Source organism: Carcharhinus amblyrhynchos, chromosome 2, assembly GCF_965287045.1.
Source record: "Carcharhinus amblyrhynchos chromosome 2, sCarAmb.v2.hapA, whole genome shotgun sequence".
Taxonomy (NCBI): Eukaryota; Metazoa; Chordata; class Chondrichthyes; order Carcharhiniformes; family Carcharhinidae; genus Carcharhinus; species Carcharhinus amblyrhynchos.
In genome coordinates this window covers 132,516,634-132,536,122 of record NC_137325.1, presented here as the reverse complement: position 1 = coordinate 132,536,122, position 19,489 = coordinate 132,516,634, and the positions used below count along the sequence as shown (strand labels likewise).

The 19,489-nt window shown below is 40.9% G+C and overlaps 1 protein-coding gene across 4 annotated transcripts in view; it reads left to right on the top strand.

The window, feature by feature from the left end:
• The window catches only part of LOC145358683 (RNA-binding protein 33-like), a 182,712-nt gene that overhangs the window by 28,265 nt on the left and 134,958 nt on the right, over window positions 1-19,489 (top strand). For all 4 annotated transcript variants that reach the window (XM_080212925.1, XM_080212917.1, XM_080212933.1 and 1 more), the window contains exons 3-4: window positions 7,840-7,888; window positions 8,995-9,065. In XM_080212925.1, the coding sequence (XP_080069051.1) occupies window positions 7,840-7,888; window positions 8,995-9,065 (120 nt within the window). The remainder of the gene's footprint in view (window positions 1-7,839; window positions 7,889-8,994; window positions 9,066-19,489) is intronic.

Sequence of the window (19,489 nt, the reverse complement as noted above, 5' to 3'; positions counted from 1 at the left end):
AGTGTTATTTGCACAAGGCCAAGAAAATTCTCATGACCTCCCTTGCCCACTGTCACTGAAACAGTGGCCATTTATTTCTCACATTTGTGGAACTATGCTGTATATTTGACTACTATGTTTCTTTAGATACTTTATGGCTGCAAAGTAGTAAGATAAATGTTTGTTCTTTTCAGTGGTGTCATGTATTCTGTATCCATTGCTGAATAAAAACTTTAGGTAGAAATGAGTGAAAATTCATAATTGTTACAAGCCTGTTCTTCAACAGTGCATTTCATTACAACTTGAACACTCTTTCTCCGCCCACCAGGAGAAAGTTCCTCTTCTTGTAAAACATACATAATCCTCAATACTGGTGCCCCACAAGGCTGTGTTCTCAGCCCCCTGTTATGCTCCTTGTACCTCTATGATTGTGCGGCCAAATTCCCCTCCAATTCGATTTTTCAAGTTTGCTGACGGCACCACTGTAGTGGGTCGGATCTGAAACAATGACACGACAGAGTACAGGAATGAGATAGAGAATCTGGTGAACTGGTGTGGCAACAATAATCTCTCCCTCAACGTCACCAATGCCTCTACTTTCTCAGAAGACTAAGGAAATTAAGCATGCCAGCTACAACTCTCACTAACTTTTACAGGTGCACCATAGAAAGCATTCTTGTTGTATCACAGCTTGGTATGTCTCCTGCTCTGCCCAAGACCACAAGGAACTACAAAAAATTGAATGTAGCCCAATCCATCACGCAAACCAGCCTCCCATCCATTGACTTTGTCTACACTTCCCGATGCCTTGGCAAAGAAGCCAACATAATTAAGCATCCCACGCACCCTGGACATTCTCTCTCCCGCCTTCTTCCTTTGAGAAAAAGATACAAAAGTCTGAGGTCATGTACCAACTGACTGAAAAATGGCTTCTTCCCTGCTGCTGTCAGACTTCTGAATGGACTTAGCTTGCACTAAGTTGATCTTTCTCTACATTGTGGCTATGACTGTGACACTACATTCTGCACTCTGTAGTTTCCTTCTCTATGAATGGTATGTTTTGTCTGTATAGTATGCATGAATCAATACTTCTCACTATGTTAAGACGTGACAATAATAAATCAAATCCAAATCAAAACAAAGAAAATACAAGCAGGAGAAGGCCATTCAGCCCTTCAAGCTGACTCCACCATTCATTGTGATCATGACTGATCATTAAATTCAATACCCTGATCCTGCCTTCCCCCGTCCCCGTCCGCTGATCCCTTTAGACCCGAGAGCTACGTCTATTTCTTTCTTGAAATCACATGTCATTTAGGCATTAACTACTTTCTGTGATAGTGAATTCCACAGATTTGCTACCCTCTGGGTGAAAAAAATTTCTCCTCGCCTCAGTCCTAAATGGTTTACCCTTAATCGTCAAATTATGACCCCCTAGTTCTGGACTCTTTCTACCCCACCCTGTCTAATTCTGTTAGACTTCTGTAAGTTTTGTGAGATCCCTGCTCACTCTTCTAAATTCTAACGAATATAATCTGAACCAACTCTATGACTCTATAACTTGTGTCTTCTCATATGACATTCCTGCCATCCCAGGAATCAGCTAAATAGACCTTAGCTGCACTTCTTCTATCGCAAGAATATATATCCTCAGATAAGGACATCAAAACTGCACACAATACTGTAGATGTGGCCTCATCAACACCCAATACAGTTGCAGTAAAACACCCCTATTCCTACAAAATTCTCCCGCTATGAAGACCAACACGCTATTTGTCGTCTTAACCGCCTGCTGTACCTGTGTGCTTACTTTCAGCGACTGATGCAAGAGAGCACCAAGGTCACTGAATATTCACCTCTCTCAATTTACCCCGTTCAAATAATCTGCCTTTCTGTTTTCACTACCGAAGTGGATAACCTCACTGTAATAATGGCACAATTGGGCACTTGAGTTGGTGGTGAATGCAGAATTGAAAGCTTGTTTTGGGAAACGTTTCCAATGATGGAGCAGGAGGAAATAATTATTTGGAATAATACATATTGTGAGTAATTGATCTCCAACTTGGATGAAAGACTTCTAAAAGTTGCTAGCTTTGATATCTCAGTTTAGGTGATAATCTCATCCTGAATCAAATAAATATAGGTTAATATTAAAATAAAATCTAGAAGGGACTTCAATCAAACTACTGCACAATAATACACAGGATACAAATAATAACGAGGGATGAGGGAAATGTTTTTCTCTCTTCCATGTTCTTTTGGTTTCTTGCCATCACTTCTGAGGTGTCGACACTTTGAGGAGCAGTTCCATTTGTGCTTATAAGCCTCTGGTCCCTCATCTAAAGGCCATTTTGTTTGTTTCCATCTAAAATGAATGTCAGTGCAATATTTAACCATGGAAGATAGCACAAATGAATCTAATTTTATACTCAACCTAATACCTGCACGTAACCATTTTCTAGCAAGAATTAATGACTAGTAATTGGGAGCAGGAACATTTTATGGTAATTTTCATCACTAGCTCAGAGGGCCAGAGGCTAATTATAGCAACTGGAGCTCTGGTTGACATGAGGCAACGCACGATTGACTGGAACTTACTCGAGCCAGCACCTTTATCCACTATGCCACTGAGGAATTGTAATTGGCTCTCTGAACTGAACGACTTGCACAAAAAAATTCTGCATATTTCTACTCCTGTATTCATGCCTTTTTTACATAAAAGAGACAAATGTAATGTGAAATGCCAAGGTGCAAGACGTTGTATTGGACATCACCAGGATTGTCAGTGAGTATGTATGGTATCTGAGGGGTAGTGAATAATAGTTGCCTAGTGTAAAATCCAAAAGATGGTATAAGAATAAAAAACTGTAAGAAGTTATCATATAATAACTTGATAAGGTGTTGCCAAATTTATTGAATATAATGGAAATAGCTCTCATTTTTTAATGAAGAAAGGAACTTAACTTTCCCAGAAGTAAGATTTCTAAATCAACTCTTGGGGGCGGGGGATGGAATCACCACTTTGGACAGAAGAGAGCTTCTTGAGCTGGACAAATACTAGTTTCAGCCTAAAACATTGCTTGCTCAAGAAGACTTTGGACAGGAGAGAGCTTTTTGAAGTGATCCACGCAGGCCACTGGCCTGATATTTTGGCTAGCTGAAGAATTTGGAAGAAAACAGAAACCACCACTTCTGAACTTCATCCAATTCAGGAACGGTAAACCATTGAGGAGATGCCACCATTAGCCATGGAGATCAGCATTACATTGCTTCCCAAGGCTGTTTGCATAGTCCATAAACCATTCTATGCATTGGGTGTCTTTTCTGTCTATTTAGTTACGTATCAAACATAACTGTTAACAAACTTCTTCACTGTCTATTTTCAGTTACGTAATACCTTAAGTCTTATGAGAGTGAGAAGATGAAGAATTCTGTCCTTTGGGGCAAAAGTGAATGTGCAGTTGAAGTTTGCTCAGAGAACTGGTTGCAGTGCCATTAGTCTCACTCCCCTGCCTGTTTCCAGTAATTCTGTTTTCTGGAGATACCTATCCAGTTCCCTCGAGTGTCACAATTGAATCTGCCACCACCACACACTCAGGCAATATATTCCAGATCCTAATCACTCAGCACCTAAAATTATATTTCCTGATGTTGCTGTTGGGTTAATACCATTTACCCAGTGTCCTCTGGCTCTTGATCCTTCTGCCAGTAGAAACAGTTTCTCTTCACCTACTCTGTTTCGATCACTTAAGATTTTGACACTGTCAGGTTAAAATAGCCAACTTGATTAGCAATCTATCCACCACCTGAACCATTCACTTCCTCCAGAAAGCTAGCACACAGATGTGACAGGTAATTAGAAGGGTAATGGAATGTTAGCTTTTATTTCAAGGGGGTTGTCATAGTAAGAGCAGGGAAGTAATACTGCAACTGTACAAGATACTGGTGAGACCACATTGGGAGTACTGTGAACAGTTTTGGTCGCCTTATTTAATGAAAGATACTATTTCATTGGAGGCAGCTCAGAGAACATTCACTCAGATGATCCCTGGTATGGAGGGATTATGTTATGAGAAAAGGTTAAGCAGATTGGGATGCTACTCATTGGAATTTAGAAAAGTGAAGTGTGATCTCATTGGAATATAACAGATTCTTCAGGGGCTTGACAGGGTGAGTGCTGAGAGGATGTTTCCACTTATGGGATAGTCTAGGACCAGAGGGCAGAGTTTCAGAATAAAGGAGTGTCAATTAAAGACTGCGATGAGGAGGAATTTCTTCTGAGGGTTGAGTCTTTGGAACTCCTTGCCACAGAGCATTGTGAGGACAGAAGCCTTGTGTATATTTAAGGCCAAAATCAGTAATGGAATCAACGGTTATGGGGAAAGGACAGGGAAGTGGACATGAGAAATGTCGAATCAGCTATGATCCCATTGAAAGTTTGAGCAGGTTTGAGGGGCCGAATGGCCTACTGTTCCTATTTCTTATTGCCTTATTGATGCACAGTGGCAGCAGTGTGTATCCTGTTACAAGATGTACTGCGCCAACATTCTTTCAATAGCATTGTCTAAACCTGCAACCACAAGCACTTAGAAGGACATGGGCAGCAAGTGCATTGGATCTATACCACAAGTTTCCCTTAAAGCCACACACCATCCTGATTTGAGACCACATTGCCGTTTTTTCACTGGTCAGTGGTGACTCCCAGGCTGTTAGTGAGGAATTTAGTGATGATAATGCCATTTAAGGTCATGAGCAATGGTTAGATTCTGTCTGATTGGGAAAGTCGCTGCCTAGCACTTTAAGTACAGCAGAGGAACAGGCCTTTTGGCCCTCCAAGCCAATCATGTGCCCTGACTAAGCGGAAAAAAAACCTTCTGACCAAACTCGGTCTGTATCCCTCTATTCCTTCCCTATTCATGTACCCATCTAGATGCCTCTTAATTGTGACTAATGTGCTACTTCCACCACCTCTGCCAATGCATTCCAAGCACTCACCACTATCTGAAAAGCTTTCCCTCCTCATCTTGAACCCGTGCCCTCATATGATTGACACTGCCACCCTGGGAAAAAGCCTCTGACTATCCACTCAGTCTCTGCCCCTTATAATTTTGTGGACCTTTATCAGGTTTCCCTTCAGCCTCAGTCTTTCCAGTGAAAACAACCCTACTTTATTCAACCTCTCCTATAGTCAACCCCTTGAAATCAGGCAACAATCTGGTGAGCCTTCTTTGCGCACTCTCCAAAGCTTCCATGTCCTTCTGGTAATGTGGTGACTATAACTGTATGCCATACTCCAAATGCAGCCTAACCAAGCTCTTGCATAGCTGCGACATGATTTCCAAATCTTGTACTCACATGTCCCGGCTGATGAAAGCAAGCATGCCATATGCCTTCTTAATTACCTTGGCCCCTTCTGTTGCCACTTTTAGGGAACTGTGAGCCTGCACACCCAGATTCCTCTGATCGTTAGTGTTCCTAAAGGTTCTGCAATTTACAGTATAATTCACACCTAAATTTAATCCTCCAAAATGTATCACCTTGCGTTTTTCCAGATTAAACTCCATCTGCTATTTTTGAGCCCAAGCCTCCAATCTGTCTATATCCTGTTGTATCCTCTGACAGTTCCCGACATTATCAGCAACTCTACCAACCCTGTATCATCAACAAACTTATTAATCAGACCACCCAAGTTTTGCTCCAAATCACTTACATATACAACAAATAAGAGGTCCCAGCACTGATCCCTGTGGAACACTCATTAGCTACAGATCTCCATTCTGAAAAACACCCTTACACTGCTACTCTGTCTTCTGTGACCAAGATGTGAAGATGCTGGTGTTGGACTGGGGTAAACATAGTAAGAAGTCCCACAACACCAGGTTAAAGTCCAACAGGTTTATTTGGTAGCAAAATACACTTGCTTCCGGAGCGGTGGCTGCCCCTTGCGAAGTCCTGTTGGACTTTAACCTGGTGTTGTGAGACTTCTTACTGTGTTCTATGACCAAGCCAGTTCTTTATCCATCTAACCGGCCCACTCTGAAATCCCATGTCATTTTAGTTGTATCAGTCTGTCCAAGCCTGGATGTTATCCAGGACTTGCTGTATATGAATCATGAATGGTACTGAACATTGTGTAATTGTGAACATCCCAATTTCTGACCTTTATGATGAATGGAAAGTCATTCATGAAGCAGCTGATGGCGGTTAGGCCTAGGATACTGCCCTGAGGAACTCCTGCAGTAATGTTCTGGAGCTGAAATGATTGACTAACAAGAAATACAACCAGCTTCCTTTGTGCTAGGTCTGAATCCAGCCAGTGGAGAGTTTGGTGTCAAGGGCAGTCACTATACCTATACCTCCCAGGTCCCTTTGTTCTTGCACCTTTAGAATTGTACCCTTTATTTTGTATTGTCTCCCTTTGTTCTCCCTGCCAAGCTATATAATTTCACACTTCCTTGCATTAAATTTGTTCATGTCACTAGTCTGTCCATTCCTGTCTGTCGTTTTGAAGTCTTATCACTATCCTCATAGTTCACAGTATTTTGGTGTTTTTCATCTGCTAATGTTGAGTTGTGCTGTGTACACCCAATCTATGTTCATTAGTATACGTTGAGAAGAACCGTTGCCCTCATACTGATCTCTAGAGAGCTCCAGTCTGAAAAAACAAGCATTCACTGCTATTCTGTTTCCTGTCACTTAAGCCAGTCCGCATTGCATGAGCGTGACATCAAGGAGTGCAATCAAAACTGGAGTCAGTGGGAATCAGGGGAATACTCTATGCTGGTTGAAGTCATTCCCAATGCAGCAAAACCTGGACGATATCCAGGCTTGGGCTAACCACAAGTGCCAGGCAATGACCTGCTTCACAAGAAAGAATCTTTAACCATCGTTCTTGAAATTCAACGGCATCACTATGGCTGAATGCCCCACTATCATGGGGTTACCATTGGTTAGAGACTGGACTGACCATATAAATAATGTGGCTACAAGAATGGGTCAAGAGGCCTGGAATCCTGTGGCGAGTAACTAACTTATTGAATCCCCAAAGCCTGTCCGCCATCTCAGAGTTACGAGTCAGAATTGTGATGGAGTGCTCTCCACTTGCTTGGAAGAGTGCAGCTCCAACAACACTCAAGAAACTAGGCACCATCTAGGACAAGGCCTCCTGCTTGATTGGCACCCCATCCACAAACTTTTATTCCTTCACCACAGACGCACGGTGGCAGCCATGTGTAGCATCTGCAAGATGCACTGCTGGAACTCAGTAAGATTCATCAGGCATGACCTTCCAAATGCATGGCTGCTACTGTCTTAAAGAACAGGGGCAGCAGATGCCTGGGACCACCACCACTTACAAGGCCCCTTCCAAGCCACTCGCCATTTCAACTTGGAAATATGTTGCCATTCATTCACTGTTACTGGGTCAAGATCATGGGATTCCCTCTGTAATAGCACCATAGGTTCATCTATACCGCATGGACTGCAGCAGTTCAAGAAGGCAGTTCACCACCACCTTTGCAATGGAAATTAGGTATGGGCAATAAATGCTGGCCCATGTACAAATGTAAAGGAGAGTCACTTTTCATAATGGTACATAATTTGTATTTTTGTGACTTTTAACTATTATTGTACAAATTAGCTGCCATGACAAATTGCATGAAAATGCGATTTAATGCAACAGAATTGATTTTTTTTCAGAGCAATAATCATTCAATCAGAATATTAGCCATTTAGTGGCACCCTGCTAACATCATAATTCCACCATTTCAAACTAGATAAAATGGTAAATCTGCAGTCACTTAAAGCACTGGTCAGCAAGTTTAAATGGTTCGACATTGATTAATTTTGTCTTTCTTACAGTGATCTTGAAGATGACTTGCTTAGTGATGACTGGGGATTGAGCAAAAAGGTAAGATGAAAAGAAAATTTTCTGGAATTCTTTGGAGATTGCCTATTCGAGTCCTTATTTCTTTCCATCTTGTATCCTTTTCTTGCGTAACTGGTCATGGAAGTAGCAAAAAATTTAGTATTTGTACTATTTTGAAATTGGATTGATGTACAGACTTACTGTATTTTAAATACACTGAATGAAGCATAACATAAATTAGTACAATTTGACTTTAAAATGAGCGACAATGCACGTGTTAAATGTATTCTTAAGTAAACTGTTTCTGTTACAAATTATGCTACATTTTGCCTCTTAATAGAGTAATAAGATATCCTTCGTTCATCAGCTAGTTGCTGGCTGCGCCATCTAAATGAGTAATTGCACTTATCCAACTGAACAGAGAACAAATTACTCTTGAATTTGCTGCAGATTTGAAGAAGTGGTTTATTCTGTCTAAATGTGCAATTTTTATGTCCTGGTTTTGAAATCAGTACGAAGTGTTTGGCACAATAGTGTTTTGAGGACTTTTTGAGAATGGGACGCATTTTGAATTAAAGATGATGCTTACACAGGCTTGAGATTTGCAATTTGAGGGAGAAAGTCTAGTTTTGTGACAGATGTTCTAGTGCAATTTACAGTCAGATTGCTAGTTTACTAGCAGACTGGTAGAATTGCTAGTTTTATTTTATCTTTTGGTATTGGTATTGCAGTTCTAAAATTGTTGTCCGGAAAATGCATCCTTTTGCCTGTTAATATAGAAAACAAAAGCAAAACAAAGCATGTAGATTTTAAACTGAAATCCCAGGAGTATGAGGCAGATATTTGAGAATGCAGCAAGAATCAGTGTTATTCTGTGCAATACAGAAATACACCAAATACTAATTTTCAGTTTATACTTGAGGTGTCTTTTGTACCCATCTTTTAAATTGCAATTGAATGTGTAAAAACATGAATCTTTTGCTCAGAAACAGTTTTAAAATGGCTGCAATCTAGCAGGTTAAAAGTTAAAATTGTGCAATTGCAGAAAAATGCGTTTTGGATAATGAATTTTTGAGATAATTTAGAAAAGTTTTCAGTTAAGATATTCTTGCTTATTTAACTGCATTGTAAAATTTTTCCCACATTAGAATCAGTCTGACCAATCTGATGAAGAGCTTGATGATAACCTTTTGCAAAGTGATGAAGAAGCAAGTGAAAGGTACAGTAGATTTGGTCCTGTATCTTATGCTGTGTGGAATTTCAAAAATGTACACTTGGAAATAAAATGATTATTTGCGATCCAGAACATTAGATGAAAGATCATAATTATGATTCAGACTGCACGTCATTGTACATTGGAAGTACAATTTGTTAAAATTTTAAGCAAACTAAATTCTGTTGAGCAACAGAGTCTGTTGGTCTGTACCTTTCCCCTCCAGGTTCAGCCATCCATTCACATGCTGGATACCTAGCACATCTGACTGAAAGGAGTTTTAAAAAAATTATTTATGGAAAACTTCCTGGCAACTAAATGGCATAGAAGTTAATATATTTATGCAGAAGTGTCCATTTTAATCGTGGCCATCTTTACTGAGCTTGAAAGAGAAAGAAATGATCAGGAGCTGATGAGCATTTCAGCGATACCAAAGATCATTATTGCTTCACCATTTTAAGCTGCAGTTTCTGTATTTTTTTCATCATTACTATTTACCATTGATGAATGTTTGTCATTAATATTATCCCAACCTTTCTCTTTTGGGGCTTTGTTTTGCCCATCTGCAATTGTCAGTGAAATGTCAAACATACAGTAAAATTCACTTGCTGTTAATAATTCTCTGTTATAATTTTGTTCAGTTGGGGCTTATTAGATAGTTACTGCCATGCAGAAGAGCCACTTTTGTGTTGTACAAATGTTACCAACTGAAAACGTATGGGTCTTGTGCAATTAGAGACAATGCCAAAGGTAAGAATGCCTTCATTAAGCAAGGTGGGGAAGAACCATTTCTGAGTTTTCTGCACTGATGGGGTTTATCAATGATGCTATTAGATGCGCCAGGGATTTGGTGTGAGGAAATGTGTGGTCATCTGCTTTGGATCTGCAAAAGACAAATTAGGCTATTTCTGCTGGGAACTGTGAAGAAACAAGAGATTTGGGAACAAAAGTGTATCAGTTACAAAAAGCAAGCGCGTAGCTGCAATAAGTAATGAAAACGACAAACTGAATGTTGGCCTTTATCTCAAGTTGATCAGTTGTAGAGAGCCTTGTTTAAAGTTTATTTATTAGTGTCACAAGTAGGCTTACATTAACCCTTCAATGAAGTTACTGTGGAAATCCCCTCGTTGCCAGATCCTGCGCCTGTTCAAGTACACTGAGGGAGAATGTAGCATGGACAGTGCACCAGTACATTTTCGGACTTGTGGAAGAAAACCAGAGCACCTGAAGGAAACTCATGCCAACAATGTGCAAGCTGCATACAGTGACCCAAGCCAGGAATTGAACTCGGGTCCCTGGAGCTGAGGCAGCAGTACTAAGCACTGTGCCACTGCTCAGGCTGAATCAGGATTGCTGATTCAATTTTGAGCACTGAACATGGAGAAAGCTGCATTACAGTTGATCACAGCATGCAAGTTGACCTTTAAAGCTTTGAGAATTCCTCCCAAAGATCCATTTGTGTTTGTCAGTTACCAAGTGCAGTCGTTGTGTGGGTGTGCGTTAAACTTTTCTGCATCTTCTTGAGAACATGGCTGATATTGACTGATCTCATGCAACATCTTTAGAACGCAGAAGTAACCCTAAACATGTATCTCAGATGAAAAATTAGGGCCAGCTTGTAATGAATATAGCCTGAGTACATGTCTAAACATGCATTTTGTCAGAGAAAATGAAATTGTTTTGTATGCTAGGTGAACACATGCATCTTTACAGTAGCTATTGAAGGGCTACAGTGAAAATTGACCAAAATGATGACCACCGTGTAATGGGCTAAATTTTTGTGATGGGTTACACACGAGACGAGAGCAGTGGTTGCCTGCCTGCAATTCAGTATGATCATGGCTGATCTTGGGCCTCAAATTCAGTTGACTACCCATTCCCCATAACCTTTGATTCTCTGAGACACCAAAGATCTGGATATCCAGGCCTTAATTATAGTCATAAACTTTGCTTGTGTTCCCTTGAGCTTAGAGAATTGTGAGTCATCTAATTGACGTATTTGAAATAAATAATGGTTTTGATAGTAGATATGAAACAACCTATTTTTGGTGGGCAAATCCAGAACCAGAGGGCATATTGTTAAATATGTCTAGTTATTTAGAAGCGAAATCAAGAAGCACCTGCACTTACAGGGTAGTGAAAAGCTGGAACTCGCTCCCTGAAAAGACTATACTGGTTGTACGGATATCTTCAATTGAATTTGTTAGATTTTTGTTGGGTTTCACTACTTCAGAACCCTGTGACCTTAGACCTCATTAATAGACTGCTTGTTAGTATTTTCTCCTTTTTTCCACATTATAGTTTATTTTATAAGTGTCACAATGAAATTACTGTGAAAATCTCCTAGCCGCCATTCTCTGGCGCCTATTTGAGTAAACTGAGGGAGGATTTAGCGTGGCCAATGCACCTATCCAACACATCATTCAGACTATGGGTGGAAATTGGATGACCATGCAGACACTGACAGAACATGCAAACTCTGTGCAAACAATGACCCAAGCCTGGAATCAAACCTGAGTCCCAACCCTGTGAGGTAGACGTACTAATTTTTCAAACACTGCTCCATTCCATGACGCGCACTTTTATTCCTTTAAAGGACAGGCTGTTAAAAAATGAGTACTGCAAATGCGTTTGAGATAATCTAGAAACATAGGAAATAGAAGCAGGAGTAGCCTATAGCCCTTCGAGCCTGTTCTGCCATTCATAATGATCATGGCTGATAATCAAATTCAATATCTTGACCTGTCCCCTTTCCCCCCTGCCAATATCTCTTGATCTCTTTAACCTCAAGAGCTATATCTAATTTTTTCTTGAAATCTCCCAATATTTTGGCCTCAACTACCTCCTGTAGTGGTGAATTCCACAGATTCACTGCTCTCCAGGTGAAGAAATTTCTCCTCACCTCAGTCCTAAAAGGTTTCCCTCTTTATCTTTAAATTAGGACTCCTAGTTCCTGGACTCAGTACGGTTTACTGGACTGTTACCAGGAATGGATGTGTTGTCTTGAGGAAAGATCGGAGAGTGTTAGGTTTGTATCCACTCGAGTTTAGAAGAATAAACAGATGACTTGATCAAAGCCTTTACGATTCTGAGGGGTATTGACTGGAATTGGAGAGGATGTTTCCTCTTATAGGAGAATCTAGGACTAGGGCTCACTGTTTAAAAATAAGTGGTCATCCATGTAGGGTAGTGGGTGACAAGGTGGCACAGTTGTTAGCACTGCCACTTCACAGCGCCAAGAACCCGGGTTCAATTCCTATCTTGGGTCACTGTGCAGAGTCTGCACGTTGTGCCCTTGTCTGCGTGGGTTTACTCCGGATGCTCCAGTTTCCTCCCACAGTCTGAAAGATGTGCTGGTTAGGTGCGTTGACCATGCTAAATTTTCCCTCGGTGTACTCAAACAGGATCAGAGTGCGGCGACAAGGGAGTTTTTACAATAATTCCATTGCAGTGTTAATATAAGCGTACTTATGACTAATGGATGAAAGCTTTAAACTTTACGGTGAAGAGAATTTATTTCTGAGGGTCGTGAGGCTCAAACTCTCAAAAGGCAACAGAAGTAAAGTCTGTCAATATTTTTAAGGCAGAGCTAGATAGATCCTTGATTAACAAGAGGATGAAAGGTTATCGGGGGTAAGTAGATATGTTAGGTTGAGTTTACAATCAGATCAGTCATGATTTTATTGAACGGCAGGGCAGGATTGAGGGGCTGAGTGGCCTACTTCTACAAGTCCTACTGATGCAACGCTGGCTGTATTGTCTCTGAACAGATGCTGTTAGACCTGCTGAATTTCTCCAGCATTTTCTGTTTTTGTTTCTGAAAAGACTGTTACTTTGGCTGGCATGTCCACAATAATTGATGTATTGCGGTCTTGCCGTAGTGCTAAAGCCTTCTAGGACTGAGATTTGTTGGGAGTCTGTGCAATTGGATGGTCGGGACATCACCATCCTTATCTCCTTGAGACTCCTCACCAAACTCTTGCCACTTACTTAGTCATAAAAGTGAACATTCTAATTTCTCACTGCCAGGGAACATAATTTGGTTCCAGTTAGGTGACCCTTTAATGAGAATGCATGCAAGCTGAAGCACTTCCTCTCATGGATCCACTTGATCCACCTTTAAGGTCTCGAGAACAGAATTCCTACAGTTCACCTTGCCAGAAGATTCCACCAACGATGACATTCTGCTGAGCTGTGCTTTATATACAGCAAAATGGAGTGGCACACAGTGACACAGTAATTAGCACTGTTGCTTCATATCACCTGGGATCCAGATTCAATTCTAGCCGTGGGTTACTTTCTGCGTTGAGTCTGCACATTCTCCTTGTGTCTACATGGGTTTCCTCTGGGTGCTCTGGCTTTCTTCCACATTACAAAGATGTGTGTGTTAGATTGATTAGCCTTAGTGTCAGAAGGACTAGCAGAGTTAAAAGTATATGGGATTAAGGGGTTAGGGCATAGGTGGGAATGTTGTCAGTGCAGGCTTGATGGACCGAGTGGCCACTTTCTACAATTTGGGATTCTATACAATACCATTCAGTTTCTGCATGGATATCTTTTTGATCTCGCGTTCTTGGAGTAGAATAGTTAACTCCTGGTTTGGTATTCTGTTCATTTTTTTTTACATGTATTAGTTTTATTACTGTAATGTGAAAATGTCTAAAATTCATGCTACCACAGCTTCAGGGCACATAAAGAAACCTTTTAATTAATCTTCAAGGCAGTTTTTTGCTGATAGGTGAGAATAACAACACAAATTAGCCATGTAACTTTTCTGCTGGCCAGATGGTTTTTAAATTAGGTTACAAATTAATTAGGTTCTAAAGAATTTGTACCTGCTGCAGATTTACTGCCACTGGAGTGATGGGAACACCTGCATCGGCTACCTTAAATGAAATTGTGATTTCAACAACATAAGTACCTTAAAATTTGCTTGATGAAGTGTTACCTAAAAGCTTCAACAGTAATATTTTACAAATCCATCATGCTGACATGATTAATGGCATGCCTTCAGATTGATTACAATATTACTTTACTAAATCACGGTTGCCTAATTTGTAGCGATTTGAAGAGAACAGAAGCTAAGCTACTGAAAAGCTAACATTTGTTTTGGTTCATCATTCTCTCAGTACTGTAGGGTGAGATCCGTGGTGAGAATTTGGCATGTTTGATTGCAGTATAATGTTGGCCTGCCTCTTTAATTTTTCACGTTGTGCTTTCTCAAGATACCCCTTGGGATGTTGTGAAATTCTTTATTCCATGTTAGCAGTGAGGCATTCTTGATGTCTGTCTGCTCAACTATCTCTGCTGTGGCAGCTTAAAAAAAGACTAATGGATATATTCATTTTATTGTTTGTTTTGACACCTCCCTACCTTCTTTTGTGAAACTGCTAAAACAGGTGCTGGTAACCATCCAATGCTATGGCCTTGATTTTATTTCTGTTTCTGCTGCCCTGACAGAGGAGAAGTGTGGGAGCTGAGGTGGGGCTTAAAATATCATTTGTGCAATTCAACGCCTTCCCCTGTAATAGTCAAGGTGATGATTTGGGCACAGGTCTGGAAAAACCTTGCTCCTCCCACCAAGCCTCAAGGAAAGTGTTGATCTCCCTAGCTCCAACTGACCCCCTCCCCCAATGTTGATCACACATTTTCTCTTTCTCAATAAGGCGTCCATCTCTGTGGATATATCTTCAGTGTTGAATTAGAAATAACATTTGGTGAATCTGTGTTTAAGTTCCTGTCTCCCTCTCTGAGGATTTTAATCTGTTAATTCCAGCAGGATCCATTTTCCATTTCAGTTGTTAAGTGCAGTGTTTTCTGGTAGTCCTTAATTATCAAGCTCACTTTGGATCCCTCCTATAGGTCATTTCTAAGTTTTGATCAAGAATTGCTTTTTTATTTGTTCCATTTTGAAGGAATTGGAATTGAAATATTGAGTGGAATCTTTTGGTCCTGCCAGCAGCAGGAAGTTTGGTGGGCAACGAACTTAATTTGTCATGAGGCCAAAAATCAGTTTTCTGACCTCAATGAGCAGGAATTGTGTTACTGGAGTGTTAAAGGTGGGTTGAGCTTCCTGGTGAGTGATGTTGAGAAGCCTTTTTGCAAATATTAGCATGTCGTACATGCTCTTAAAAGTCCACCTTGCTGGAATTAAGTTCCCCACCAGCAAGGCATTAGAAGTTTTGATGACTGCCATAAATGGCATGCACCTGGAGCGGTGGACCTCTTCGGTGATTATCAATACATTGAACATAGAACATAGAACACTACAGCACAAACAGGCCCTTCGGCCCACAAGTTGCGCCGATCACATCATCACCTACCAACCTACAGACCTATCTATAACCCTCAATCTCATTAAACCCCATATACTCATTCAGGAGTCTTTTAAAAGACCCCAGCGAGTTCGCCTCCACCACCACTGACGGCAGCCGATTCCATTCACTCACCACCCTCTGAGTGAAAAACTTACCCCTAACATCACTTCTGAACCTCCCTCCCCGCACCTTAAATCTGTGTCCTCTCATAGCGACCATTTCAACCTGGGGAAATAGCCTCTGAGAGTCCACCCTATCTATTCCTCTCAACATTTTGTAAACTTCTATTAGGTCGCCTCTCAACCTTCGTCTCTCCAGGGAAAAGAGTCCCAGCTCCCTCAACCTAACTTCATAAGGCATGCCTCCCAGTCCAGGCAACATCCTCGTAAATCTCCTCTGTACCCTTTCAATAGCTTCTACATCTTTCCTATAGTGAGGCGACCAGAACTGCGCACAATACTCTAAATGAGGCCTGACAAGGGTCTTATAAAGTTCCAGCATTACCTCCCGACTCCTAAACTCAATCCCTCGCTTAATGAAGGCCAGTACACCATACGCCTTCTTGACCACCTCCTCCACCTGCGAGGCCGATTTAAGAGTCCTGTGGACCCGGACCCCAAGATCCTTCTGCTCCTCGACACTACTCAGACTTCTGCCCTTGATAGTGTACTCGTTCATCCCGTTGGTTCTGCCAAAATGGACGACTACACATTTATCCGCGTTGAAGTCCATCTGCCACTTCTCCGCCCAGTCCTGCATCCTATCTATGTCCTGCTGCAACTTTTGCCATCCTTCCAGATCATCCACAACACCACCGACCTTCGTGTCATCAGCGAACTTACTTACCCATCCCTCCACTTCCTCATCCAGGTCATTTATGAAAATGACAAACAACAAGGGTCCCAGAACAGATCCTTGAGGCACTCCGCTGGTGACTGACCTCCATTCAGAAAAAGCCCCATCCACAACCACTCTCTGCCTTCTGCAGGCAAGCCAGTTCTGGATCCACAAGGCCAAAGGCCCTTGGATCCCATGCCCTCTCACCTTCTCAAGAAGTCTGTGACATTGTCCTCTTTGAGGAGCTCTGTAAATGCAAGTGTATGCTTGAGGTAAAAGTGGAGGTTCGATGAGAGGAGATAGTGATAGCGGACAAGGGTGGAGTGGTGGGCTGGCAAAGGTGCCCTTTAAAAATGGTGCCAGGGGTTTCAACCCCATGAGTCAATGACAGAGAGATGACTTCCTGCCTACTCTCTCATGAGATTCACCCATGTTCTACACACAAAAGGAAGTAATGGGTTAACCAGCTCAAAATCATGTGGACAAACATCACTACCCCAGCGGAAATCACTCTGACTTGTACTTCAGACTGTGACTGCCAAAAGCTGTAGAGTACGCTTTTGACAGGAAAATAAACGCAAGATAGAACCATAGAATCCCTACAGTTTAGAAAGAAGCCATTTGGCCCACTCAGCCTGCACCAACAAGAATCCCACTTGAGCCATATCCCCGTAACCCCATGTATTTACCCTGCTAATCTCCCTGACGCTATGGAGCAATTGAGCATGGCCAATCAACCTAACCTGCGTACCTTTGGAGTGTGGGAGGAAACCGGAGCACCCGGAGGAAATTCACACACACAGGAAGAACATGCAAACTCCACACAAACAGTGACCCAAGATACATGATTAGTGTGAAGGATCTCCACTTGAATCTACTATTTCTTACTAAATTCTAGAAAAGTGAGTATTTGATGTTTTACTTCATCCGCCAATGCATGAAGAGTTATGCAGAACGTTGTGTACAGCCGTAATTTGGAGGCTGTTTTGAAAGTCATATTTGTCATTGCCTGAAAGGTGTCTTTTCACTAAATTTTGATGTATCAGTCATAATTTTGACATTTGTTTCGACAGGTTAAATGAAGGAAACCACTAGGCAGCTCCTAGGTACATTATGCAAGTTCTGAGGTGTGTACATGATCCTCAGTAAGGAATTGCTTGCCTTGAAGGATTGTGGTTTTTTTTAAAAAACCATTGCAAGACAATTTCCTTTCCATGGCTTGATCATTACATATATTATTACATAAATAGGTTCGGGGTTGTTTTGCTGCCTCCAAGTGTCAAGGAAATACTGTACATCTCAAGGAATATTCCTCTATATGGATAAATCACAAGGCAACAGCAAATCACTGACTCATCAATATTTTTAGACTGCCTTTTAACCATTTCAGTTTGCAACCTGAGTTTATTTCCATAGTATTTGGCATATGCTTTCTTTAAGGACTGATTTAAAAATGCTAGAATATATTTAATCTTAATTGTAATTGACTTTTTGTTGTTTCCTGGAACAAAAACAATGGATATGGAAAAGAAAATTACCTTTAAAAGAACGTATCTTCATAAATATTCACGCTCAGTATTTCTGTCTCTGTGTAATTTGTAAGTAAATCTCAGCACTGTCAATCTTTCAGTGCCATCTGCTTTGCGTAATAATGCTGTGCTCTAGGTCTTGTTGGTGTAGTTGTTTCAGTGGTACTGACATTGGGGACAAGAAAATTTCAGAATTATAGATTGGTCCAGTGTTGGACTAAATGTTTATTTTGTTCAATCCAGATTATTGTTCAGGGCCTGATCTGTGATAAATGCCATGCCGTATTGAAAGCTCTTCACTGCCGAATTTGTGGTGAGTGGCATTCAATATTTAGGTTTTTTTGGCATTTTGAGCATTTGAGTTATCAGGGTAAAGAAACATTCTTTCTATTAGTAATTGCTGAAAGTTTCTGTGGCATATTGACTGGCTGAAAACAATATATCTAGATTGCAGTTATGTTCTTTTGAATCAGGAGCAGGAGGCGGCCAGTTGGCCCCTTGAGCTTGTGCCACCATTCACTAAGATTATGGTTGATTTGAATGTAACTTGAACTTCTCATTCCCTCCTGTCCCGAAACTTTTCACTCCCTTGTTAATCAAAAATTTATCTTGCTGTGCCTTAAATATATCAAAAGATTGCCTTTTGAGGAAGTGTTCCAGAGGCTCGCTATCCTCCAAGAAGAAATTTCTCATCTCTGTCTTAAATAAGCCATCCTTATTTTTAAACAGTGAACCCGAGTTCTAGATTTTCCCACAAGAGAAAACATCCACTTCATATTCACCCTGTCAGTCAATATCTCTCAGGATCTTGAAGGTTTAGATCAAGTTTATGTTGGGGCTTATTGGACTGGGGCTCTTGTCCAACTTTTGGAAAAAGTCATACTATAGCATTTCAAGCTCACCATCACCTTCTTAAGGACAACTATGGATGGACAATAAATGTCCAATGAGTGAATAAAATAAAAGATGGGTTTTTGTTGAATAAAAGCAAATTATTGCGGATGCTGGAATCTGAAACCAAAAGAGAAAACGCTGGCAAATCTCAGCAGATCTGGCAGCATCTGTAAGGAGAGAAAAGAGCTGACATTTTGAGTCCAGGTGACTGTCAAGGGCTTGACAAAAGTTTGACAAAGGGTCATCTGGACTCACTGTCAGCTCTTTTCTCTCCTTACAGATGTGCCAGGCTTAATGAGATTTTCCAGCGTTTTCTGTCTATGGGTTTTCATTTGTTGAAATCCTGTGGGTGCTAAATTTAAACTTGTTACCAGCTCACTGTTCAGTGATGAACCCATGGCTTTGGGTTCCTAATTATGTTTATATATAGAGTCATAGGCTCTACAGTGCAGAAGAAAGCCATTTGATCCATTGAGCGTGCACTGACAACAATCCCACCAAGTCCCATCCCCATAAACCCACATTTACACTCCTACTCTGACACTCAGGCAATTTATCATGGCCAATTGACCTAACCCACACATCTTTGGATATGTATCTGGTGCAGTGAACATTTCTAAATTGGAAACACATATTTGAATACAAATTGCTTGCATTGAAATCTTTTTTCAGATTTATTTTAAGAAGGACACATTGTGGTTCAATTTACATTTTAAGCCCTCCAATTGGTAGAGAATAGGCGCTTTACTTTGGTCCTTTGCAGAAAATTTGAGCCTTTCTTGCCTGAACCTCAGGCTGTAATATTGATTTATGGATCGCTTTCCTTTGGGTTCTTTTCAGAATTATCGTAACG